General features: G+C 36.6%; 1 protein-coding gene across 1 annotated transcript in view; it reads left to right on the top strand.

Moving 5' to 3' along the window:
- Positions 1–27,237, top strand: part of spryd3 (SPRY domain containing 3) — a 95,462-nt gene that overhangs the window by 18,617 nt on the left and 49,608 nt on the right. Inside the window, 2 exon segments of the mRNA NM_001105694.1 lie at positions 2,265–2,400; positions 5,224–5,412. Of these exon segments, the coding sequence (NP_001099164.1) occupies positions 2,265–2,400; positions 5,224–5,412 (325 nt within the window).

The following is a 27,237-nucleotide window of genomic DNA, read 5'->3' as shown; positions in this document are numbered from 1 at the left end:
AGGTTTTGTGTTAAGGTGATGAAACACAAGTTATTTTGTATTGACCATTTTGAGGGATGTAAACAATAACAACGGTCCAAAATATTTCTATTTTACATGTTTAATTCCCATGGCTTCCGAGAATCCAAAGAGGTCCACATATTGATAAATAATATTTTGATAGCTGTATTTTTAACGTGAAGATATGATTGAATTGCCCATACAGTTATGAAATTATATGATAACATGCAGGAAATGTTCAAGGGCCAATGACATAGCCGCATTGAAATGGTCTATAGATGTATACATTTTTTGTGAAGTAGTTGTCACTGTGAAACTAGTTTGTATTTTAGGCCGTACTTCTTTATTCGCAAAAGTGTAGTCAGTAATTCAACTTTTACCAGCATAGTTTTAAATGCGAGTATCTGTACTTCTACTTGAGTAAAAGATTCGTGTACTTTTTCCATCTCTGAAAGTCATATACAGTGAAGAATGTTGAACATTCACTTCAGTAATATTTTTTGGTCCTACTATCGATGCCAATAGCTGATTCTGTCAAGAATTCTTCAGAATATCATCGCTTTTGTTCAACAGAAGAAAGAAATTCTTAAAAGTTTTGAATCCAAGTCTGAGTAAATGGTGAGAGTTTTATTGTTCTGTGAACTGTCCCTATACATGGCTCAAACAACAACCCTTAAATGTTTACTTTTTTATTTAATCAGGGTTCCCACACTTCTTAAAAGAGCTTCAAAGTACTTGAATGTCAGACATATGAACTTGACATATGAGTACTTAAAAACAAACATAGGCGCTTTAATATAAAGTTTATGGTGTTATTTCAGCAATTGTACTGTACTGCTTTTAAAAACTGAATGAAAAAGCAAAAACATTTGGTAACACTTTTATAATAACTACACACTATGGATCATTTATTAAGCATTAGCAAATAGTTGATTATGAGTTAAGCATTAACTCTGCATTAATAGATGTTAATAAGGTTGTAAATACATCAACAAATGCTTTGTTCTAGACTTCTTAGCACATGTGTAATGTATTTATTATTTGTGTTTTCATACTTTGTTAATGATTACTTTTTCATTACTAAATTAAGTATCACATTATTTCCAAACAAGGGATTTATAAATAGTTGGTGGTTTTATGATATCATTCAGAATGCATAAGTATAGGATTAACAAACTTTTCAAAATAACATTTATATATCTAATTATTCAGGCATATATTAATAGCTACTTTGTATGCTAATAAATGCTTTAAGTCAACTTCTTCCATTTTTGTAAAAAAATTAGGACTATTTATGATTTAAAATGGCTGAATAATCACATAAATTTAAATTTGAACAGTTTATTAATCATTTACTTACACATTTTGAATGATCTTTAAAAACACCAACAATTTTTAAAATAACTGATTTGTAAATAATGTGATACTTAATTTAGTAATGAAAAATGAACCATAATAAAGTATGAAAACAGGATCATTAAGAACATTATACATGTGTGGTTAAGTCAAGAATACAGCATTTGTATCTGTGTTTATAAACTGCTTACTAACGTCTGTTAATGTTGATTTAATGCTTAATAGATCATTAATGAACTATTTGCTTAATAAATGATTCATAGTGAGTAGTTATTATAAAGTGTTACCAAAAATTCTTAATTTAAAAATCTAACATTTAATTCTTATACAAGAACTACGACGAACAATGCATCTTATCAATATTTCAGAAACCACATTTAATAACTACCAGTAGTGAATTCAACTAATTGTATTTGAACATGACATGTCTACATTTGTGAAAATTAGACATTCAAAACATCATCATTATTATGACATTTTAATGTAAATATTAAGTGTAAGTGAAATTTTAAGTATAGGAAGGACTTTAATGGCATTACACACTCGCCAGCCACTTTATTAGGTACACCTGTCTAACTGCTCGTTAATGCAAATTTTTAATCAGCCAATCACATGGCAGCAACTAGTACTAGTACTGTACTAGTAAGGTGTACCTAAAAAGTGGCCGGAGATTGTATATGCTTGGGAGTTTGAATTAAGGTGCTTGATTGAAAATATTTAATGATTTAAAAAGTCCTTGAAAGTCATTGAATTTGGTGTCCATGAATGAGTGGGAACCCTGTTTAATAGAAAATTGTTTTTTTAAACGCCTTTTGAAAATGTTGATATCAGGAATAAGGGTCATGTCTTCCTTCCAAGAACTTTTCCAGGTATTAGTCACACATGGCTGTAATCTCTCTTTTTTACAGGCTGTATAACGGCAACCCTGTTGGTCAGCAGTTCGGTCCTAAGTGTAACCGTGGTGACCGAATTGGCTGCGGTATCTATGCAGACAGTTTTGATGCTGGACTCGTCACTGTGTTTTTTACAAAGAATGGAAAGGAGGTGAGTCTCAACATCTTTGGCACATCACCATTTTTCGTAAATACCTTCACATATTCTCTACACTGTATGTGACTCTAGCATAGCAGATTCTTCGCTTGATGCGTACAGCATAAATGAAATGAGGCAGTGGTGTCCAAAAAGAGGTGTCCTGCATATTTTAGCTCCAACTTGCCTCAACACACCTGCATGAATGTTTCTAGAAAGCTTAGTAAGAGCTTGATTATCTAGGTGTTTCTGATTGGGGTTGGAACTGCAGGACAAAGGCCCCCCAGGACTGAGTTTGGCCACCTCTGGAATAAGGCATCAGTTTACTCTCAGACATAACACAGATGGAATCAAATCAGGAATTGGCAGCAGCTTTTGCGATGAATCTACTGCATCATAGTATATGCATCACAGACCAAAGTTAATATTATTTTTTTTTTACTGCAGAGACAAATGCTCTACTAATGTCATTTAAAGGTCATTGAATCCTCTTAACTAAATGATTTTTTTATATAATAACTGACTCAAAATCTTGTCTTTGAAGTGTGGTGATAAATAAAATGATTATCAAACAATCATACATTCTAATAAAATCCAAGGATTTTATTAATATTATTAATATTATTTCACTATTAATAGTGAAATTGGCTAATTATTGCATCCCTGTTAACGATATCAGTGCATTGTGCAAAAAACCTTTTCTACAAACATATCCAAATGTTTTCGGCTGCTCGCTCCACTCGCTCATTACAGGTGACTCGCGCTCTGCGCAGCCCTTTAATTGCAGCTCGTGCTCTAAACAGACACGTGTCGCTTCATTACTATAGCAGCAGTTTTTTTGACTGAACTAAATTTATTTTTGATGTCTTGGTCACACTATTTGGAGGGCTACAACAAATTACCTCAGCCCGCAGGCCGCCAATTGAAAAGCCTTGTTGTAGTTTGTTACTTTCGTCCAAATGGATCAATGGTTTTATTCATGTCACCTCAAACTACAGTTTTTCATCACATCATAACCAATCAAATACTCTCTAGTATCTGACATGCCCCTTCCCCTTTAAGATGCTTCTCATTTGCTTTTTATTTAATGCACTTGAGCTCAATCACTCTCACTGGTTGAGCGGTGACCAAACAAAATGTTATTAGCTGATTTTTTTTAAAAATGTGAGGAGCTACACTTTGTAGCCACCCTTTCCTTGTGTTTCGGTTGAGATTATGCCAAACATCGAATAAAAATGCATATTTCAAAGTAGGGTTGTAACAATATACCGGTATGACGGTCTACCACGATTTAAACGTGCACGATTATCATACCATGAACAATTGCATATCAACGGTTTTAACCTTTAAAGACTGAGACAGCCGCCCGCGGCTAAAAATAAGTATTGCTCTTAATTGTTTAATAACTTTTGATCCGCTGATCCGATTCATACAATTCAAAGATTGGCATAAAGAAGAGAATCTCAGTGCTGTATCACATAACATTCGCAGACTTTTAGAGGCTCTGGAATCAGTGCGGTTACGTCATCAAAATTTGACAACGCTGATTTGACAAAGAAACGCTCGTCACTGTGTCTCCGGACAAACCAGACATGATACATTGATGCATTGTCCCTCCTCCATGCCCAGATTGGTTCAAACTCGCTATATCACAACCAATAAGCATAGGTTTCGCTTTTGTTTGTGGACCAACAATGAGCTTTTTGAACAACACGGAATGAGAGATAGGCATACATTTATGCGTGGCTAAATAAAACGCAAAAAAAAAGTTTTGCATGAAATAATTCTCATACTAAGTACTTTTGCATGCACAGCAGCACAGAAACATGACAAAACAGTGACACAGCAAAGACGAACTGCTGCTCTTGCTGTTTTCAAAAGACTCAAATGAAGGTGCAGCTGTTTGTCTGCATTGCAGACAACCATATCCAAATCCATATCCACAGACAACCATATCCATGCTGGCACATAAAACCTAAGGATGTTCCATATTGAATCTAGTTTCGTTATGTAACTATTTATAGTATAGTAAATATTTATATCTATTTTTTTACTGAGGATTTGCACCATGTTTATTTGGACTTTATTTGGACTTTGACACATTATTTATTATTTTCTTATTTTTTTATTTGTTCATTGTAAGTGGTGTTGTTTATAGTAACTGAAAATATATTATTTGGGGAAAAAGTCAAATTTGCTTCACTGTTCTATTATTTTGTAACATTTGTAACATACCGTATACCGCGAAATCGTCAAACCGTGGTATTGTTTTAGACGATTATCATACCGTAAAAAATTCACACCGGTACAACCCTATTTCAAAGCACTTCACGGGACCTTTAAGACTTCTACGTGTGCCTATTTAAAATACTTAGTCAATCAATCTATTTATAATGTCCAACTGAGTAAATGTTCTAACAATGGTAAATCTATTGAAGTTATTGCTGTGTGTTAACTTTGACGACGCTTTGTTACAATAATTGCATGCTATAGATTTAAGCATTCTTTAACCGATCACACAACATCTGCATCAGACTATGATTTCTATGCTCCTTTGATATGTAATGGTTTTGTTTATTGCTCTATTACCGTGCTTACAAGAATCTGTTGCTGTGAAGTCTTTGAACACACACACAATAGTCTAGTCTTCAAATTGAGGGTTGTTTTCTGATGACTGGTTTTCCTGCAGGCCAGATAGTAGGGTCAGAAGTGATGCAGACACCATTTCAAAGAGCAGTCTTTATTTTCAGTTATAATGTGCTGTAAAATAGCGGTTAGCTTTATGGAATGCTTTAACAGAGCTCTCTTTATGTGTGTGTGTGTGTGTGTGAATGGAAGGTGGGGTCAGTGGTGGTGCCCGTGGCTCCAGATGGGCTTTTCCCTGCCATTGGCATGCACTCCCTCGGCGAGGAGGTACGGTTGGACCTGCAGGCAGAATGGGGTTCAGAGGAGGAGGACAGTGTCATGATGGTGGACAGTCATGAGGACGAATGGGCACGCCTGTATGACGTCAGAGTCAGCGGCACGGTGAGTCGGGGAGGGGGGCAAGCATCAAAGACCAGATCAAATGTGAAGCCAATGCGTTTCATAATCATTTTTCACTCTGCTGTTTCTTGGAAAATCTGATGAGTTGAATGCAGAATGGTGAAATGCTGTAATGTAAGCCATATTTGATACTGGGTTAATGGGAAGTCTTTCATATTTAGGAATAACAGGGTGTCCATGGATCCTTAAAAAGTCTTAAATGCATAGTATCAAATAAGGCCTTAATTCATCTTAAAGGGCTGGTCCACCACGATATTATATTTAAAACTTTAGTTGATGTGTAATGTAGCTGTGTGAACATAAACAACATCTCTAAATGTAATACCCTCAAAGTTCAATGCAAAGGGACATATTGGCTTTTACAGAGTTAGTTTAGCAAAGCCTACATCAAACGAACTTTGGGGGCTACAAACAAATATAGCCGGGCTAGTGAGATCACAAACCCTTTAGGTTACATGCATTTACTGTGTTTTTCAACAGAGATTGTTCTGTTTATGTATTTGGGTTTTATTTGAATGATGTTCCTGAGAATTAAAAAAAAAAAAAAAAAAAAAAAAAAAAAAATATATATATATATATATATATATATATATATATATATATATATATATATATATATATATATAGCTAGCATTTGACAAAGGACAGCTTCCAGAATCTCTCTCAGTTCAGTGTTGGATTCAGCTAAAGCTGTAGCAGAAGCTGTGGATTGTGAGCCACAACCTGTAAGAATTTTTATTTGGTAAAATTGATCTATTACATGCCGTTTCTAGCGTTAACGGTATGTTGTAGTGAGGACGTAAACAACAGAAATTGCTGTTTGGCACAGCTAACAATTTAGCTACAAATTCATATTTATCAGTCAAACCGCTGTAAACACACACTCTCTTCACCAGCACGTGCAGTGTCTCTCTATGCGTACGCTCTCCATGTGTTCTACATCTCGAATTAGAAACTTTCAAAGATAAGCGAATGTTTCATATTACTTACACATGCTTATTTCGAATATATGTGAAATACACTTGTCAGATTTTATTTTATAAAGCAGGCATACGGTTTGCCTGTGTCATTTTCTGTCTGATTCAGGCACAAACTGATACAGTTAACAGCTACTTTAAGTGACTGTGTTTACACAGTGCAAATCTGAACAATCACAGCCTCTTGAGGGCGAGCCTTTCAGAGGATCTAGAAAATATGACGGTTGTTTTCATGTTAGCTGAGTAGCTGTATATAATCAGAGTAAGATATATGACAAAATTATGTGATTTCCTACAAATGGAGCATGAGCACATTTGCATCTTGTAAACACAACCAAGCTTTAAAAATAAACCCTTTAAATGCATTTCAGAGTCTTAAAATGCAGTCGAACCAACCCCGTGAAGAAAATTTTGTTTCCGTTTAGAAATCTGCTTAAATCTCATCGTTAATCATCATGCAGAACAACATAGTTGGAAGCAAAGTCCATTTATAGTCTTTGGTGGAACCCATTGTGTTTACGTAATTGACGTTCACTGGGATTTCACTGACGCAAACAGAGTTTGTGGTGGTTATTTTGCTCCATAGTAGCTTATAACAGCTGCATCAACCCATACATTAACAAATGATGAACTAGACATGCACCGATCGACCAGCCAAAGACCAGAATCTGATGATTTTTCGCATGTTAAGCCTGACCGGTCTTTTTTGTGCGCTTTTGTCATAGCGATGCCCGCAGACACTCACAGCTGCATATTAGTGTCATAGATTGATTTCACGTGGCTGCCATTTTAAAAGTGAATTTGAGGCTGCGGTGGGAAGAAACTCGGAAGTATCGCTTGAGTCACACAGGAACCTTTTGTACCTGGCTGTATATCTTAATAGCGAAAAGAATGTGACAAATTAGTAATTTCTCTGCCTTCTGAGTGACCGGAAGGTCCGTTTTGAATGTATAGTGGAAATAGAAAGGGATATCAGACCTCATTTTCAGCTTAAGGGGAACAGCACTAGTTAACTAACGTTTTCTTTCCCAAACACAGAGAATTTCGTTTTAGATGCCATTTATCAAACTCAAGTTAATCAACTGATTCTTTTACTATATTAGACTTGACTCAAAACAGAATTTCGGCACTGATTTGCCACAGTATTTACCAGTGCAACAGAAATGACTGTAATTGGCTGTGCAGGTCATCATATCAGGCATAAGTTATTGACATTAGAATATTGTGTTTTGTTAGTGTTGTAAATGCAGTTTGGGGGCACTGATTTAACATTATTCTTATGTTATTATTAAAAATATCATTATTAATAAAAATGTTTTGAGTTTTTTCACACTTTATAGAGCATTTTGAGGGATGTGACTAATAACAAAGTATTTTCTGTATGACATTTTGAACTTCCATAGCTTCCAAGAATCCAAAAAGCTCCACATATTGATCAATAATGTTATGGCAGCTGTTTTAAGATATGATTAAATAGCCTCTTACTACAGTTCAGAAATAGTTTGGCTTCAAGCAGGAAATGTTCATGGGCCAGCAACATTGCCAAATCGAAATGGTCTATATGTATAATTAACAGTGTCAATGATTGTCATTAGTAGTGTTGCATGCTCTTTTTGTTGCAAATTCTGGACTGTAAAATTAGTCTTAAATTTTATTCTATGTGGTATTAAAAAGTCTTAAATATAACTGGAATGAAATGTGCTTGCTCATGAAAGAAGCGCTGTAGATGTTGCCATATTTAGGGGTTAAGGGTTTTAACAGACATGAAGCTTTAGATATTAATCTTTGTGGTGTAACTAACTAATCCTGTAGCGTTCTTTGGATGTGAAAGATGAATTTTTTTTAAGCTTGTTTCTATATATTTTTATGTACAGCATCATGGAACATGTGACAATATAAACTTTGGTACTTTCCTTGTGATAAACTTGACATCCACAGTTATTGTGGCGAATACCAAAGTATTGCACTATATTCAGCGTTCCTATTAATTCTCCCAAAATAGCTTCTATCTTGCTGCCAATTGCATGGTATCGCACATAACCACATATTTACATGGCGATGCATTCAACCAGAACACCATGACCTGTTTTCCTAGTAAAAGAGAAACATCGTCATTGTCATAGAATTCTGATTACCACACACATTTGTTTTAACTTGTAAAACCATTTCCCGGTATTTTTGGTCAGATTCTCATAAGAAGTTTAAAGGGGGGTATGGTCATTATGAAGTGTTGAAGCATTATGAAGCCTCTATCTGGTTCAATATAAAGTAATAGTAGTATTCTTGCAATATAAAGTGGAAGACATTATTATTAGCCCTCCTGTGAAATCTCAATTCTGTATTCCTTAAGTGCTGTTTAACAAAGCAGGGAAATTCACACAGTATTTTAGTTATATTTTTCCTCTCAAGAAAGTATTATTTATTTAATTTTGGCTGGAATAAAGGCAGTTTTTACATTTTTAGTGCCAATATTATTGGTTCTCTTAAGAAGTAGAACAAACTATAAGAACTGTTCTCCAATGACTTGCCTTATAAATCTAATGTGCCTAGTTAGCTAATTAAAATAATTAAGCCTTTGAATTCTACTTTGTTGAATACTATTATCCTGCAGAATAACTAACAAAATATTATCTATTCTAATGTCATCATGGCAAATATAAAATAAATTAGTTAACTGAAACTTTTAAACTAGTACATTAAAATATCACCAGGGCTTGACCAAACTTTTTCTTTATTAAATTTTTTTTACTTTTTTTCACAGTCACTGTGGCTGATAGTTTTCTAACTTTACTAGCCGTTCGCCATTTTCACAAGCCCAATTTTGTTATTTGGAAAACATATTTTATATGCATAAAATTTGACTTGTGTTGTGTATGCTCTTGCTCATTGAGTTTTTATTTAGTTTTTATTTAATATGACTTTTCAGGGCTCAACGCTAAGGATTTACCAAATTTTTCTCTGACCACACCAAAAAACGGTCAAACTTTATTTTGATGGTCCATTTGTTGATTTTAAGTTGCATTACAACTAATTCTTATTAGATTATAAATAGACTATTAGGTTGGGGTAAGTGTAAGTTGACATACTTGCAAAGTTTCTTATAGTCAGTGAAATATCTGTTGAAGGAGCAGTGTCAACAGATATAAAGCAGACAGTCTACTAATACTTAAATGGACCATCAAAATAAAGTTACCAAAAAAACTACTAAACATCTTAGCCCTAAATAACTTTAAGCAAAAGAAAGCAGGTGAAAAAGTGTACCGTGTGCTATAATAAAAGGATGATCATGTGAAAGTTTGAAGGGAAAGCACTTGCAAAAAAACCTTTAAAAAATCTCGAGCTCTTGAGATCATGGGTCCACAAGTGTTGCTTTTTGTCCAGTCTATTTAAAAGAAATTCGCACGAGTTACACCAGTAACACCAGTTACGTTTCCAGGGCCCACTTTCGCGCAAGGAACCATTTTTTAAAAACTTTTAAACACTCGTGCACATTACCTGAAATCAGCCTTGAAACTGAAGCCCTCATTGGTGCATCAGGATAGCCTGTGTCACCATTTGCATGATCATACTCCCTTTCGATATTCACCTGCTTTCTTTTGCTTACTCAAACACAGCTATCATCGGGATCTCCTGCGCTGACCCCTCATTGGGCAATCCTTATTGTTGAACTCTGCTTTTTAAGAAAACTTGGTAGTGGGAGTGACTGTCTAACCCACCTCTGCAGAAAATTACCCACATTTGTTGGGTTGGCGGTTGTTAATGTCAAGCCCTGAATATCACTCGGGTAGTATTTGAAAACAATCTTTTTGATTTGAAAAAGAAAAGTTAAAAGGAGGAATCATTTGTCTTCTACTGCCTATTAATCTTTTCATACATAAATATATAAGAGGTCAAAATTAATTGTTTCTTCGATGCACCGCAATGCAGACGTGTACAATTCGGGATCGGTTTATTAATAGATCATCATCTACAATAATAGTACTTATAGTACATCTTGTTACGTACTGATGTCATTTATCTCATATGCGCTGTCCTGGTAGAATACTATTCAAATGAAGCTAGGGTGGGTAATTAAAACACTCTAACTACTTAAAAAGCAGACAACTGTGCACTATTCAATGACACGTGAGTTTGCTGAATAGTCTTTCACTGACACTAAAGTACAGCAATTATTCTAATATGCTGATTTGGTTCTCAAGAAACATTTCTTTATAATATTGCTGTTACCAAATATTTGGTATTCTCAATATTTTTATGCAAACTGTGATTAATATGAAGTTCAAGAGAACAGCATTTATTTGAAATACAAATTATTAAAAATATTAGGGTCTGTTTTCTCAGCGTCTAAGTGTTACTTTGATGCTCTGCCTGCTCGAAATCAATCAATTTTTGAATCATCATATAATAAAGGTTAGCACCAACAAATTATGATTGAAATTATGTGACTCTAAAAACCACACATTACATTACTTCCTATCAGTCATTGAGCAAGTTGACATCATCTTCAATCAAAGAAATAACAAAACACCTGGAGGAACGCAGTGATGAAGGAGTCTGCCGAGGCTGAGCGTGTGTGCCGTTGTGACTGAGTGGAGGGAATTGCTTGCTGGAGGCAACATTTTTTCGCCCATAATTCCTCAAAGTAGTGTTTAGATAAAGTTAAAAGGAACAAGCGCTCTTGTGTTTGGCTCGGTTGTGATGCAGAGACCTCCCAATAGAATGAGACTTCGGTACAAAGAGTGCAGGGTGCAGATGTTCTTCTGGGAAAAAAATGTGCGCCCATCATGCTCACCTTCCCATCTGATACCATGGACCTTCCTTGGCCTATTAATGCTAATCTGAGGTCACGAATGCATACGGCATAAAGTGCTGTACTGTCGTTATGCTTTACTGGGCTGATGGCACGAAACGGGCAGCACAGGCTATAACTGGCACTAGGCCAGCTTGTAAAAACTCAATTAGAGAACTTATTGGCTGCCAGAAAATCTTTTTGCCTTTCTAAATTGTGGTTCGAAGGTTTTCTCAGCTGCGTGCTTTCTCTGTGAGTCCTTTTGGCTTGGCGAGAGGGTGTCCCAAGACTTACAGACTCTCCTGATAAGGGCATGTTTTGACATGAACCCAAAAGGTTGGGCAGATGGATCCAAGTGCAGATGCCCTGTGGTTGATTTTTCCATGTTAGTCACCGTGGAGTATGTTTCTTTCAGAGTTGGGGATCTTGTGAATAGATGGATTTTGTGCAAAGCACTCATAGGGCTGGGTGATAAAATCCGTATCGATATTTATTGACCGAACACCATTGTCAATAACGATAAAAAAAAGAGTTTGGTATCAAGTTTTGATATGAAAACTATAGTTTTATTAAAATGTGGCTGCTAAGTGATTCACTGAGAAATTCTGCTCTCACTGCCTGTAACGTTGACTTACATTATGCTCACTATCCTCAGTCCGTTCCCAATTTTTATTCTGTAAAATGTCCAAGAAACACAGCGAAAATGGACCTCATTAAGTTTCAACCTTTATTACAGCTCATAACGGACATTTCTCAAAGAGGGAATAACAATTATCTTACCTGAGACGGTGTGTGGGAGCTTGAGTGCCAAGCAAGCGCACCGTTGTTATTGATGGCCCTTGCTTGTTTATTGATGCCTGTGACAGCAGTGACGTAATTTTAACAATGGAGTGACGCTTTTTGATTCTTACTAGTAATCAGATCTTCATATACTATAACTAAATAACTATATTTCGTGTTTGTATAGTACGCCCATCGAAAATTCATCAGTCGTATACAAACAGACAAAGAAAATGTCTTATCTGTGTCTGTTCTAATCGCAGATTTTGGAATTGTACCCTCGTTAGATTACAAGTACGCTCCGTTTACCTTTTCTTTTTTATAATAACAGATGCGTGAATTTTATTCACGCACAAAATATTTATAACATTGATTTTATTCCATAAAGCCAGTTATTAAATCTATGTTCCAAAAACACAGCGTTCATGTAAACGAACAGACAAAATGCATACGTTTTTTCATTTTTGCCTAAAAACTACCTCATTTGTACAGCCCCTAAGGTTCATCAGGCATTTGAAGATACTTATCTCCCAGTGTTCACGGGCATGATCTTATGTAAACCAAGTCTTAAAGTATTCTTTTGCAATCTCTCCCAAGAGAGCATTTTATGGCCTGTCTCCGGCAGATCCAGCATACTGTCTGCGGCTTTCACAACTCTACCAGTCATTCCCTTTATTATGGAGTAGCTCTTGGTTCATTTGCAATAGTTTCTAGTAGGAAAGAAGATTTACATTTTGCGGTTAAACGAATTAGAAACCTCTATCTTCCAGAAACGAACAAACTAGAAACATCTAGTTGCTTTTGGAAAAACAACTGTATTACAGTATCAATATAGATATCAACATCATTATCTTGCAGAAATCTTTGTCTGTTTATCAAACAAGGCCAGAGGAGGTTTACGCAACTTTTATGTGATGTCACTCAGTAACAATGCAATGAATTTATTAGATGGATGAACCTTAAATGGGGTAAAGGAATAATCCTCACTCCCCCAACAATGAAATCTCTTGAGATCATTTAATTACTTTAGAATACAAAAGAAGACATGAACGTATTTGCTTATTTAAACCTGGCATGACAGCTTGTCATTGACGTCTTTGGCACCACACCCTATTGATCCTTGCGTGCCTCAAGTAACTGTTGTGACGGGTTAACTAGAATGTTTAAAACTGGAAATAAGATATAACAACATTTTAGTTCATCTTTTAAAGAGAGATACTCAAATAGGTTTGGATTGACACCAATGTGAGAACTAGAGTTTTTTTTTATTTTATTTTTTATGGGCTCTTGCAGAAGTGGCCGCAGATCTGATTTCAATGGCTTTGATTTTGACAAGGAAGGTAGTTGTTCTTCTTTACATATGTTTGCCATCAGTGAGCCACTCCTGTTTAGATAAGAAAGTATCATACTGTGGCATGCTGCCTACCATTGTTGCCACGATCACAAACACTGCGTGACTGATTTGTATTTATTATTTATTGTCTACATACTCTTCTTGCATGAGATATCAAAGAAATATTGTCATTTATTTTCATGATATGCTGTTTCAAGTGTTTATTAAGCTTGTTTTCAAAAATATATAAATTTTTTCCCATTTAAAATAAAATTATAATAGCTAAACCTTGAGTAAAAGGAAAAAATCTAAGAATTATAAATGTATTTAAATGACATTATTTGCTAAGTGATGTTAAATTCAAGTTTATTTGTATAGCGCTTTTAACAATAATTATTGTTTTAAAGCAGCTGTGCAAAAGTTGCATATTATTTTATTACAATCAAATTATGTGACAGTTACAATCAAATACATGTTATTATATACAGACATTATGAACCTTAATTTTATAGCATATAGGTGATGTCTGTGTGTACATAATTATTGAAGTATGTTTGTGCATTAAGTGTATGTGCTGTCCTCAAAGTCCACAATGGTTAGCCTAAAAGAGATTAAAGAAAATAATTAGCGTAGCTGCTGTTCAGAAATAATTTGAACAAGAGATATCAAATGATAATGTGAAAATAAAACGCTATAAAAGAAACTAGATGTTAAAGTTTTAGGACAAACTTAATGGTGGCTTAAGAAACCTGTCGGAAGTATTTGATTTAGTTTGAAAAAATATCAAGTTCGCTAAAATAATGTTTAAGATCCCTGCAGTCTGCACAATGTAAGTACTTTAAAGGGTGCAACAAGCCAGTAAAAAGCTTTTAAGCTTTAAAATCGCTGTGTCTGTGGTTGGTGATGGCATGCATTTGCATGAATTAACATCTTCGCATTTTTCTCGCATGAATTAGCATGTTGTTAGCATAAATTAGCATGTTGTTAGCATGATTCTAGCATGAATTATTGTTAGGATCATTTTAGCATGAATTAGCATGTTATTAGCATGATTCTAGCATGAATTGGCATGTTGATAGCATGATGCATCATACCGTTATGTGATGCATTGTGTGTACGCTTTATTAAAGATAGGTCTTTAATCTAGTTTTCTCTAACTGAAAGAGTGTGTCCGAGCTTCAGATATTATCAGGAAGGCAATTCCAGAGTTTAGGAGCCGTAAACGAGAAGGCTCAACCTCCTTTAGTAGACTTTGCTATTCTGGGTACTACCAGAAGCTCTGAGTTTTGAGATCTTAAAGAGCGGGTTGGATAGGAGCTAGATTATTTGATGCAATATTTTATAATCAATACGGAACTTAACAGGCAGCTAATGTAAGGAGGATAAAATTGGGGTGATATGGTAATTTTTTTTTAGCTAGTAAGGACCCTATCAGCTGCATTTTGGACTAACCGAAGTTTATTAATAGAGGATGCAGGGCAACCAGCGAACAGAGCATTACAGTTGTCCATTCTAGAAGTCATAAAGCATGGACTAGCTTTTCTGCATTCTGAGATGGATAGCATGCTTCGTAGCTTATCGATATTCCTCAAATGAAAGAAAAAAATAATGTTTGGGAAATTATTGCTTCTGTTTACAAAAAAAGATAGATTAAATTGTCAGAAATGACAAGTCTATAACTTTAATAAGGTGTCTAGTTTTGAGAAATGCTGTTTTTTTTTAAACTATTTGTTTAGCTATTTTCAAGATTGGTAAAAATAAGGAATTCTAGCAACACTGTTATAACTACACACTATGAATAGTTTATTAAGCATTAGCAAATAGTGAATTCATTATCTGTAAAGCATTAACTCTACATTAATTAACGTTAGTAAGCAGTTTATAACTGCAGCTACAAATGCTCTATTCTTGACTTACAGTATAAGCAAGCACATGTATAAGGTGCTTAATAATTGTGTTTTCATACTTTGTTAATGATTAATTTTTCATTACTAATTGAAGAATTGCATTATTAACAAACCAGTTATTTAAGAATAGTTGATGGTTTTTAAAGATCATTTAGAATGAGTTGGTAACTGATTAATAAACTATTCAAATTAGCATTTATATCTTATTATTCAGGCATATACTAATAGTTCATTTGCATGCTAATAAATTATTTGCTGTAAATGCTTCTAAAGTGAGGACTATTAATGCTTTATAAATCCCTTATAAATGACAATTAAAAGCTCAGTTAAATTCTAAACAGGAAAATGAATATAAACAACATTATTTATTCCTATTCTTTTGAAGATACACAAATGAAACTGTATCAAAGGAAAAATACATTTTTGCAAGCTTATCTAAAATAAAATTAACATACAGTTTAAATATCACTAAATAGCATTGAAATGTTGCATCATATTATATTGTTAAAAATATTCAATTGTTGTTTTTTGTCTAATTTTTACAGTCATTTTATTTTTCAGATAGGAATGCAAAGATTATTATTCATTTGATTCTAAACTGCATGAAGTTTTGTTAATAAAGTTGTGTTAATAAATTAATCATTTACCTACGCATTCGTAATGATCTTAAAAACCATTGACTACTCTTAAATACCAATGATTTGTAAATAATGCGATACTTAATTTAGTAACGAAAAATTTATGACTCAGAAATTTATGAAAGTACAATTTTTAAGCACCTTATATGTATGCTTAAGTCAAGAATACAGCATTTGTAGCTGCAGTTATAAACTGCTCACTGCTCATTAATGTAGAGTTAATGCTTAACAAATAATGAATTCACTATATGCTAATGTTTAATAAATGATTCATAGTGTGTAGTTATAATAAAGTGTTGCCGGAATTCTCAGTGTCAGATTAACATTGATCAAGTGAGCAGATAAAATGGTTGTTTTTAATTATAATAAGTTTACAATATTACTGTTTTTAAACTTGTTTCAAAAAAGATCACGGCTCTACAGCTGAGAATGTTGCTTTTATTGGTGGAAGATCCCTTTCACAGATGAATTTGCTGACTCTTTCGCTTCTCTTTCCAGTTAGCCTGTGTGTAAAGCCACTAATTAGCCCATTCCCATCTCATGTAAGTGGTCTTTTTGGGTTATTCTGGAAATTCTGTGTTAAATTTAGTCATAGTCTTACTGGATCTGGCAACAGCCCTACACAGTCACATCATCAGCAAGAGATAATTACAATCAAATGATGCGGAGAATGGTGGATTATTGTGATTTACTCAAACCCATAAATCTTTAGATTAGCCCTGATATATACAAAGCCAACATCTACAGCATGCATTCTCGCCCGGAGCAAAAGGGAGCAATAAATTGTCACACATAGGTCACCTGTCTATGTATGTGTGTGTGTTTGTGTTATGAGGCGTTTGGCTGGCGCCACTGTGTACGTGCGGTTCTATGCAAACGCATGGCAGAGATCAGTTTAGCTGTTACTACAGCAGAGCTGCCGCTCGACGACTAATCTCCCTACGGCTCTGCGACTGCCAGACAGCAACCTGGACTACTGCTCGCTTTACCCAGCATGCACACATACACATCCACACCAACGCTTGCATGCACATTCTCACATCCAGCCTCATGCAGGCACTCAGACTGACTCACACACGCACATGCTTATGAGCCGGTTGGAAGTGATAACGTCTCAGAATGCTGGCTTCACAGCAGAAATTTATGGCCTTAGTCTCTTTGGCCTCCTTTGTCTTTGAGAAACTTTTTTTTTTTTAAAACACTTGAGCTCAGAGTGTTTGCGGTTTCATCAGGGCTGGCAATGCTGCTGAGTGTCTGAAACTGACAGGGTGACTCAAATGGTTCAGCCTATTACTGTACATTCCCTCGTCGCTCGTCGGAGAAATGATTTAGTCTTTACTGTTGTACACATGACAGTCCTCAAGCCTCCTGGCGCTGTATTTGCGACTGTGGCCTGGTTAATTCTGGTTTGGCTTTTGGAGCCGCGCTTGTACAATTAAGTCTGGACGGGAATTCATTATTCATTATCATTATGACCGCTTTTACTGTATTACTGTAACAGTAACCGCTGTCAGACGTGTTTCATAGTTGCATTTTGAATAAGCTACCAGGGACATCTGTTCCTGCTCTGCTTTTCTTTTTTTTTTTGTCGAGGAACATCCCTACAGCGCAGTTGGATGCAGTTTTCTGTATTTCCATTTGGGCTGGAGTTCATCTGATCAACCATTTGTGTTCGTATCAATGCACTGGCTTTTTGGTCAGCCCGAGTTCAACTGTTTCCCACAACTGAATGGTTTTGTTTGAAACTCATTGTGTGAGAGCAATGGAACATCACTTCACCCTTCAAAAGGAACTTAAGACTGTGAGAAAAAAGGAAACGATGACTTATCTGTGACAGGGAGAGGCTGTTAACCTGGATTAACATGTCATTTCCATTGGGTTTGCATCCTTTTTTTGATAAAAAACAAGATGTGCTTGTCACTTAAAATTAAAGGATGAGGTCTGATGCAGTTTTTAGTTGTCATCGCTTTCCTTTTATTGCTCATTTAACCCTTTGAATGTAGGTTTTACATATTCCCCCTGACCTACCTGTGTTTTTAATGGCACGGTTTATTTTGAAATCGTTGCCATGGTCACGTTATAAAATCACATTGTGTCAAGTTTAATAGTATGGTTTGCACCACTCTCTTACGTTGCTTAATTTTTTTTACCTGGTGCGTTGATCTCTTGGATAGCTTTGTAGTGATCCTCACTCATACAAATATTGGCTTTTTAAGCACTTTTTATTCTACTTTCCTAGGAAAACAAAGTTCTGCATAATTTAGCTCCAACTTCCTTCAACACACCTGCCTGGAAGTTTTTGTATACCTAAAATAGCTTGATTAGCTGGTTCAGGTGTGTTTGATTAGGGTTGGAGCTAAACTCTCCAGGACACTGGCCCTGCAGGATCGAGTTTGGACACCCCTGATTTACACCCTCCACTAGAGATCTGCGCGGGACTAAATTTTGAATCCCGCTCCTGCACGCACCCGCCAGGTTTTAGCCCGAACCCGACCGCTCCCGCTTATATTAAACGTTTGTTGTCCCGCTGCCCGACCCGCCCCGTTTTCTACCCGCCGGGCCCGATCCCGCTAGATCCCACTGGAAAGAGCGGGGGGAGAACAAAACCGAAATCACCCAAAGTACAAAGTCCAGACAGCCTATGACAAGCTGTCTGTAAAAACACACACACACATAGCACCAAGCACACAGACACAGACAAAGCTCTCTCTCTCATTCGCGCGCACTAACACACACACACACACACACACACACACAAACACACACACACACACACACACACATAAGCACCAAGCACACACACAGGCAAAGCTCTCTCTCTCTTATTCGCGCGCGCACTAACACACTAACACACTAACACACACACACACACACACACACACACACACACACACACACACATACACACACACACACACACACACACACACACACACACACACACACACACACACACACACACACACACAAGTACCAAGCACACACACACAGGCAAAGCTCTCTCTCTCTCTCTCTCTCTCTTTCTCTCTCTCTCTCTCTCTCTCTCTCTCTCTCTCTCTCTCTCATTCGCACGCGCACTAACACACACACACACACACACACACACACAAATAAGCACCAAGCACACACACAGACAAAGCTCTCTCTCTCTCATTCGCGCGCGCATACACACATACACACATACACACAGCAACAAACAAGCTAAACACAGCATCGCCCTGTTTCATTTACACACATACATATGCGTGCCGCTCGGGAGTCGGTTGCGATATTGCTAGACAGCCCACTCCCGTCCTAAATTAAACCCGTTACTGATCGCTCTCGCGCTTTATTTGGAAATTTATTCCCGCGCCGCAGAAATCTGGTTGGGTCCCGTGGCTACCCCAGACCTCTACCCTCCACCCTCTTTATAAGTCATCAATCACATTTACATCATCAATTATTCAATTTCCAGTAGGTAAAACACAAACCCCTTTCACATGATAAATATCCGAAAAATTTCCAGAAAGACTTTACCAGTAAATTCAAAAATTTACACCGGCAAGGATGTTAATGAATTTTACCGGAAAAGACCATTCACACATCCATTCCAAAATATCAGTAAATTCTGACATAATTAACCAGAAATGAGCTTTAAACGCCTGCGCTTATATTTGTGAGCCTTTGACTACAGTACAAACTCTGTGGATGGATAAGTATTGTGAACAAATTTGATGAAAACATATAGAGGAATGCTTTCGCATGTCGAGATGTACATCATGTGTGCTGGCGCTCATCGGCTGTTTCATGTGTACACGCATCAAGCATGTGAAGGAAACGGAGCTTGAAGGTAAAAAAACAACAGCTTATCATAAGCAGTCTATCGATAATTATTTACACAGTTGGCATTAGAACATAGAAACATTAGCCCCTTTCACACAGTGATACCGGTAAATATCTGGAAAATTTCCGGAACGACTTTACCGGTATATTAAAAAAAGCGCTGTTCACACAGGCGAGGACGTTACGGAAATTATCCGGAAAAGAGCATTCACACATCCATTCCAAAATACCGGTAAATTCTGACATCATTCACCACAAATGAGCTTTAAATGGCTGCGCTTGTATTTGTAAACATTTGACTAAATTACAAACTCTGTGGATGATCAATATTGTGAACAACTTTCGCAGGATCACTTTCGCATGTTGAGATGTTCATAATATGTGCGAGTGCAGGCGCTCACAGGCTGTTTCACAGGCACACGCAAAACTTGAAGGTAAACAAACAGCGGCTTATCATAAGCATCTCATCGATGATTATTTACACAGTTGGCATTAAGAAGAACATATAAACGTGATCTGACTAACTTCTAGCAGCTAAATGTGTCTGGAAAAATATTCAAAGGCTTTTATTCTCACAAACCGCGCGGACGTAAACGCACGTTCTAGAGGTGCACGCGCTTATTACGGCAATCTTCCTTCTGCATTCACACAGCGCAGCATTCCGGCAAATTGCCGGTAATGTTACAACTTCTCTTTCCGGAAAATAGCCAGAACGAATTTACCGGTATTTTCAAAAAGGACCTGTTCACACATACAACCTTTCCGGAAAATTGCCGGCAATTTTCCGGAAAGGTCTGTATGTGTGAAAGGGGCTATTATCTGACTTACATTTAGCAGCTAAATGTGTGTGAAAGAAATAAACCTCAGCATTTCGTGACGCAGGTGTCTGTGGTCCTTTAAGGTTATCAAAAATCACTGTTTACATGGTAGTCTAGACTCCTAATCAGAGTATTGTCTTAATCATATTAAAATCAGAGCATTGGTGTTCATGTACATACTCACTGAAAGTGCCAGATGATGTCACAAGCTTTCAGAGACAGTGCATTCTTCTGCCTTTTAGTTGATTCCATGAGCCTTTAAATGTGTCATTAAGTTTGACGTGTTTCCTTCTTACACGCAACTTTTGTAAAGCATCTGCTTCATGTTGCTGTCAAAATTCTTGCTTGTAAAATTCTCTTTAGAAAGCTTAGTTAAAGCAAATATGATTAAGATCATGCGTGTTGATCTGAAAAGAGTAGCTCTCGCTCACCGAATGCTCTGTACTGCGTGCGTTGCGTGCGTCAGTTCCCTAAGTAACGAACAAAGTCTGACATCGCCTGTCCGTATTCCTCAAAGTTGTTGAGAATTAAATGTTTAGAGATGGTGTGACAACGCGTACCTACAGTAGTTGTGCCTTTGATGCACCCCTTGATGCTTCTTAGCCTACACCCTTGTCACAGCACCAGTGGCACTGAAATTAGGCACCGAAATTCATATGCTGATTCGGTCTGGTACATACCGGTTACAAAGGCACCAGTGCTATAATGGCACCAAGTTTCAGTACCCAACTCTAGTTTTAAATGGTGACCGATAACACGAAAAGTACAACAGGTTTTCTTTAAGGGTATGCAAGTAATCAGAATAGTTGAAATTGTGTGAATATGAGTGAAGCTGTTTGTGTGTCATGTAAACATCTTAGTGCAATTAAGTTAATACTATGATTATTGCAATTACATATACACGCAGTCACCAATGACCCTGTTTTGAATTGTTTTCATGATCTGGTTAACAGTGAATAAAATCCTCTGGAGAATATTTTCATTTATTTATTTATTTTCTGTTTTCAGAGAGCAATTGCAGCCATTGTCAGAAAGGTCAAGTATGTAGCAGTTTATTTATAACTCCTGCGTCATTTCATCATAACCTAAGCAAAAAGGAAACCGAAAGAATTCTTGAGGTTGATCGTCTTTTATGCGACTGCCACCTTTTTTAGGGGGGGGGGGTAAAATGTGCAGAGCCATCTAAGTGTTACAATCTTTTAGCACATAATGTCTAACAGCATCAGTCAAAGCAGTTCTTTTGGCAGGAGTGAATGATTATGGTTGGGCAACATCTTCCCTGCAGCATTAACTGGTAGTGATCGCTGAATCTATTAAATGGTGATGAAAGAATACACAGACCAAGCCACCATTAAGATCAGAAAATAATAATAATAATAATAAATCCACGTGGGCCCAGTATTGAAGCCAAAGATTTCAGTGGTTACATATTTCTCTGTCATTACATATTTTCAAGTATTTATAAGTCATTGTTTTGAAATAGAGGTCATGAAAACATTTGAATCTACAATGATCAAAAAACATATAATTTATTGCTTAAATTAAAACTAAACATTTTCTTTTTTGCCTTGAAACATTAAAATTGTTATGTTTTTCATCATGTCTATCAATTTTATTTAAACCCGTGACTTTGGTGCTCCTAAAACACCCAATGTTATGGTTGGCAAATACCTATTTATTGGAAATAAGTATGAATGGTGAAAGTAATCCAGACTAACCGTAAAGGCTTTATAAATCTTTATCCAGCTGTTTATTCTAGCCCAGGTAGCTTATACTGCACCCATAGCCATAAATATTACATGACGTTCCATTACTTATGGCTTGGCTGACAGGTATGCGTTTTAATTGCTCGTTCTTCTTGGGAATGCCTGTATTATGTATTTTAAGTGATTCACAAATAATCCAGGGTGAAATGTCAAACAAATGCATAAGCTTACATTAATGTAAACGGCTAAATTGTTAAATAAAATGGACAATTTCTGTTGTAGATATCTAATTTCCACTATAGTTAATCTCATTTTGTTCCAAACCTCTTTTACTTAAATATTCTGCAGACATTAAAACAATATTTGTTGGACATCCATACAACATTATGGCTTCTTTGTATGGACAAAAAATATCTTGTAACAAATATATATACAACCCAAGCTCAGTCTGATTCAGTATCCCTATATACATTCCTGCAGAGTGCCAAATATGCCCCAGGAGATACGTTTTTTTTTCAGCTTTTTTTTTTTTTTTTGCGAATCCACCAGTGGCTGTTGTGTATGTTTTTTCGAGATCTCAAATTTCTCTCATGAGTGCGATTTGTGCCTGCTGTTTTTGCGTAAATCTACCAGAGGCCACTATCGACTGAATACCTGACTGACTGGCCGATCAACTGATCCACCCTCCCCTTTCCCTAAACCCAAGCGATAGTGTTTTAAAGGGCCAGGAAACCCCCTTGTTTTAGCAGTGTTTTTTCGCACCTCTACTTTGGAAAAAGCAAAGGAAAGTGGGCGTGTCCAGCTCTGTTTAGGGGGGAGTGTTGGAGGAGCAAAAGAGGGATGGTCTGTAAAAAAATTTGCATAAAAATGGGAGTGTCGGTTTGGGCACGTGCTGATTTCCAGAGGCAAATTGCACACACACACAGGGGAGAAAGACTGTGACTGTGTTTACATGGACACCAGTAATCAAATTATTTGACAAATTATTAAATGTTGGACTTTAACTGCAGTTTGGCTCTTTCATTCAGGGATTTCATTCATGCCCCTCGTGACAAATGAGATATTTGATTCGAGGAACTGCTCTAAGTGTGTATTGTTTATTCAATGTTTGCTACCGCACAGCGAATGAGGGAAAAACCATCCGCATTACCCCAAAACTTAGATACACTCGGCAGGTAGCGTAAGAAAGCCGTGTGTGTTATTCCTGTCACGAAATGCAGTGAGAATCCTACACGACGATAAGTTTGATTGTGGTGCTAACATGTTTACACTCTGTGTAATAGTTAGTTCGATACGAACTAACTTTGCCATCTGAATAAACAAAGACCACTGGTCACTCACTTACCAAATCTGTAGAGACAGGACAATCAACACCATTTAGAGCCACGTCTTTATTAAGAGGAGACGAGCAGCAAATCCGGATCTCACCATTTCCACACAAGAAAAGCTCTTGGGTGAACAATGTTCCTTGCACATAGTTTCTCGACTATTGTTGTCGAGAGTCGCATGCACTGTAATCCACACGTGAGTCCAGCTGCGCTCACATAGAGAGAAAATGAAAACCTAACCTTCACTGCAGCAAATTATAAAAGCAACACTGCACGCTTGTTTTGGCAACACAACGTGGCGTCTCTCTGCCGTCTGAACACAGTCTTGGAAGCTAGCATGCATATTAATGAAGTTGCACAATAGAGTGCGCTGATTGGTTTGAACCAAGTCTTACTCATGCATTAATGCAGCACACTCAGAGACGTAATAAGGCACTCCCAGGTACAGACGTCCAGTCTACTCGCTGAAATGCACACTAAGATCTCATGGCAGTGACACAGCTTCAAAAATTCGTTTTAAACCGGAAGTATGAATTTACTTGAAATAACGCAAAAACAACCAATTTTCACTTTTTTAGTGAAATATAGGTGTCCTAATAGTGTTTTTAGCAGTGTGGGACACGTATACGACTGTCAACAGCTCAAAATGTGTTTTGGTGTTTCGTGACCCTTTAGGGCCCACCCCCTTCCCTAAATCCAACTGACAAGTGTTTTCAAAAGCAATCCAGAAAAAGAAAGCCCTCGCGGCCTCCTGATTTTTACCACATTTTCAGATTTTACCACGTTCTCACCCTGTTATTTACTTGTTTATTTTGTTTTTTTGGATTTTGTTTTGTCGCATACTTTTGGAACTGTTCTTCTCCATACTTGAACCCTGTCATAACAGTCTGCTCCGCTCTGCATCTCAAATTCTCTGATGTATGTGGCGTGCCACTGGACAAACTGGTAAAAGCGGAAAAGCAATCCAAAATGCACCCTGTAGCATTCATTTTAATTATGCAGCCATCAATATGTATACCTCTGGCTACATAATTCTTGATCTCCAGAAATGTATATAGGGGTTTATTTTCAGACTAAGCCTATCTTGAATATATACTAGACAAAGGTATACTGCACAGTATATCATTTCAGCATCGATCTTGCAATGTGCAAATATGCAATAGTCAAAATCTGAATCTGTAATTATGAGTTCAAAACATAAACAAAGTTATACCCTACTGCAGTGAACAAATATATTTTTAAGACATGCGACTGTAAAATTCTAAGCTAATTTAAGCATAATTTAAACCATTTGACCAAAAGTAATGATCAAATCTGTTGCTTTAACATAAATTAATTGCATTTTTTATTATTACAATGAAGACTAGACAGTGTTATTTTACATTTGATCACATTTTCTGATTGCACTGTTATTTTACATTTATTTTCATTTATATTTGCGATTTAGTTTATAATATTATTTATTATTAACACACTCTGTATAAAATTATCAGTGTAAAATTATGAATTCTTTCTTAATAGTCATTTAAATTATCAGACATTAATATTGCAATATACAGTTAAAGGCATAATAGTTTTAATAACTAATTTCTAATAACTGATTTATTTTATCTTTGCCATGATGACAGTAAATAATGTATCACTAGATATTTTCCAAGATACTAGTATTCAGCTTAAAATGATGTTGTTTAAAGGCTTCGCTAACTTAATTAGGCAGGTTAGGGTAATTAGGCAAATCATTGGGTAATAGTGATTTGTTCTGTTGACGATTAAACAAAGTATTGCTTAGGGGTGATAATAATATAGACCTTAAAATGGTTTATAAAAAACTAGCCAAAATAAAACAAATAAGACTTTCTCCAGAAGGAAAAATATTATCAGAAATACTGTGGAAAGACTCCTTTGCTCTCTTAAACATAATTTGGGAAATATTTAAAGACAATAAATCCACAGGGGGACTAATAATTATGACTTTAACTGTATATCGCAAAATAAATGAATAATTATTGCAATGTCATTTCTTTATAATATCATACAACACCAGTAACAGACCGTATTCTTTTATCTTCAGTAGCGAGCTTTTTTTGCCTCCTTTCGTAATCTAGGCTCCTTCAGAGACGCTTGCTGGTGTCCACAGCCAGGAGCAGCGCAATTATCTTAATCTTTTTAACTTGTCTCTGCTTCTTAAAAAACGTGTTAGTGAGGCGCGTCGAAATGGTCAAAGACATCCATCAAGGGTGTATTAGCATAGAAAAACGATTAAAACCGGTGCAGATTGACGTGTTTTTGCTTTCTCGCAGCTAGACGTAGTAGAGTGGACGTGACATGATTAACTTGAGAACCAGCCGCCCAGACAGATGAACGTTCGTGTCCTACGTGATCGTCTTCTAAGAGAAACTTTACAGTACATGCTTGAACAGTGGCTGATCTGATATGTTAGCTTCTGGGCACCAGTGATCGGTTAATTGAGATGATGTGAAAGTAGACTGTGTGTGGCCAAAAAATTGTGGTCAAACAAGGCCTTTTGCTTATATTATAGGTATGTGTGAAGCATGGCTCACACAGAACTCACTATCTTGCCAAGCTACTTGCACGTTGTTGTTTTTTTTAGAGCAGATTTCATTAAAATATGGATAAACACAATTGTTGGGTTAAAGACTGAGGCAGGGGCGGACTTAACCAATAAGCGAGGTAGGTAGCCGCTTGGGGATCTGAAGAATTAGGGGGTATTGACCAATGGCAAGAAACCTACACTACCTGGAAAAAAAAGAGGTCTTGTCGTCAGTCTCAGTGGTAAGAGCAGCAAATAATAACTTGACTTCTTGTTGATTATTAAAAAAAGTGGGCAAGATTTTTCCGATGAATCATCTTCTTAACTGCATCACAAATACTGCAGAAGACCTATTGGAACCTGCATGGACCCAAGATTCTCATAGAAATTAGTCAAGTTTGGTGAACGAAAAATCATGGTTTGGGGTTACATTCAGTATGGGGGTGTGTGAGCAATCTGCAGAGTGGATGGCAACATCAACAGCCTGAGCTGTCAAGACATTTGTGCTGCCCATTACATTACAAACAACAGGAGAGGACACATTCTTCAGCAGGATAGCGCCCCTTCTCATACTTCAGCCTCCACATCACAAGTTCCTGAAAGCAAAGAAGGTCAAGGTGCTCCAGGATTGACCAGCCTAGTCACCAGAAATATACATTATTGAGCATGTCTGGGGTAAGATGGAGGAGGCATTGAAGATTAATCGAAAGAATCTTGATGAACTGGGAATCCTGTAAGAACGCTTTCTTTGCCATTGCAGATGACTTTATTAATAAGTTATTTGAGTCAGTGCAGAGATGTATGGATGCAGTCCTCCAAGCTCATAGGAGTCATACACAATATTAATTCTTTTTCCACTGCACCATGACTTAATATTCTATACTGAAAATTTTTCTGCACATTCACGATGCAAATCTCTACAACATCCCAATGAGATCTGGTTACTGTAGAGGCCATTTGAGTACAGTGAACTCATTGTCATGTTCAAGAAAACAGTCTGAGATGATTCACACTTTATGACATGGTGTGTTATCTTTCTGGAAGTAGCCATAAGAAGATGGGTACACTGTGGTCATAAAGGGATGAACATGGTCAGCAGTAATACTCAGGTAGACTGTGGCGTTGACACAAGGCTCAATTTATTCTAACGTCTTCTAA

This window comes from Danio rerio, chromosome 23 (assembly GCF_052040795.2).
Source record: "Danio rerio strain M-AB ecotype USA chromosome 23, GRCz13ab, whole genome shotgun sequence".
Lineage (NCBI taxonomy): Eukaryota > Metazoa > Chordata > Actinopteri > Cypriniformes > Danionidae > Danio > Danio rerio.
Note: the sequence above shows the minus strand (reverse complement) of the source record. Positions and strands in the feature narration are given on the sequence as shown.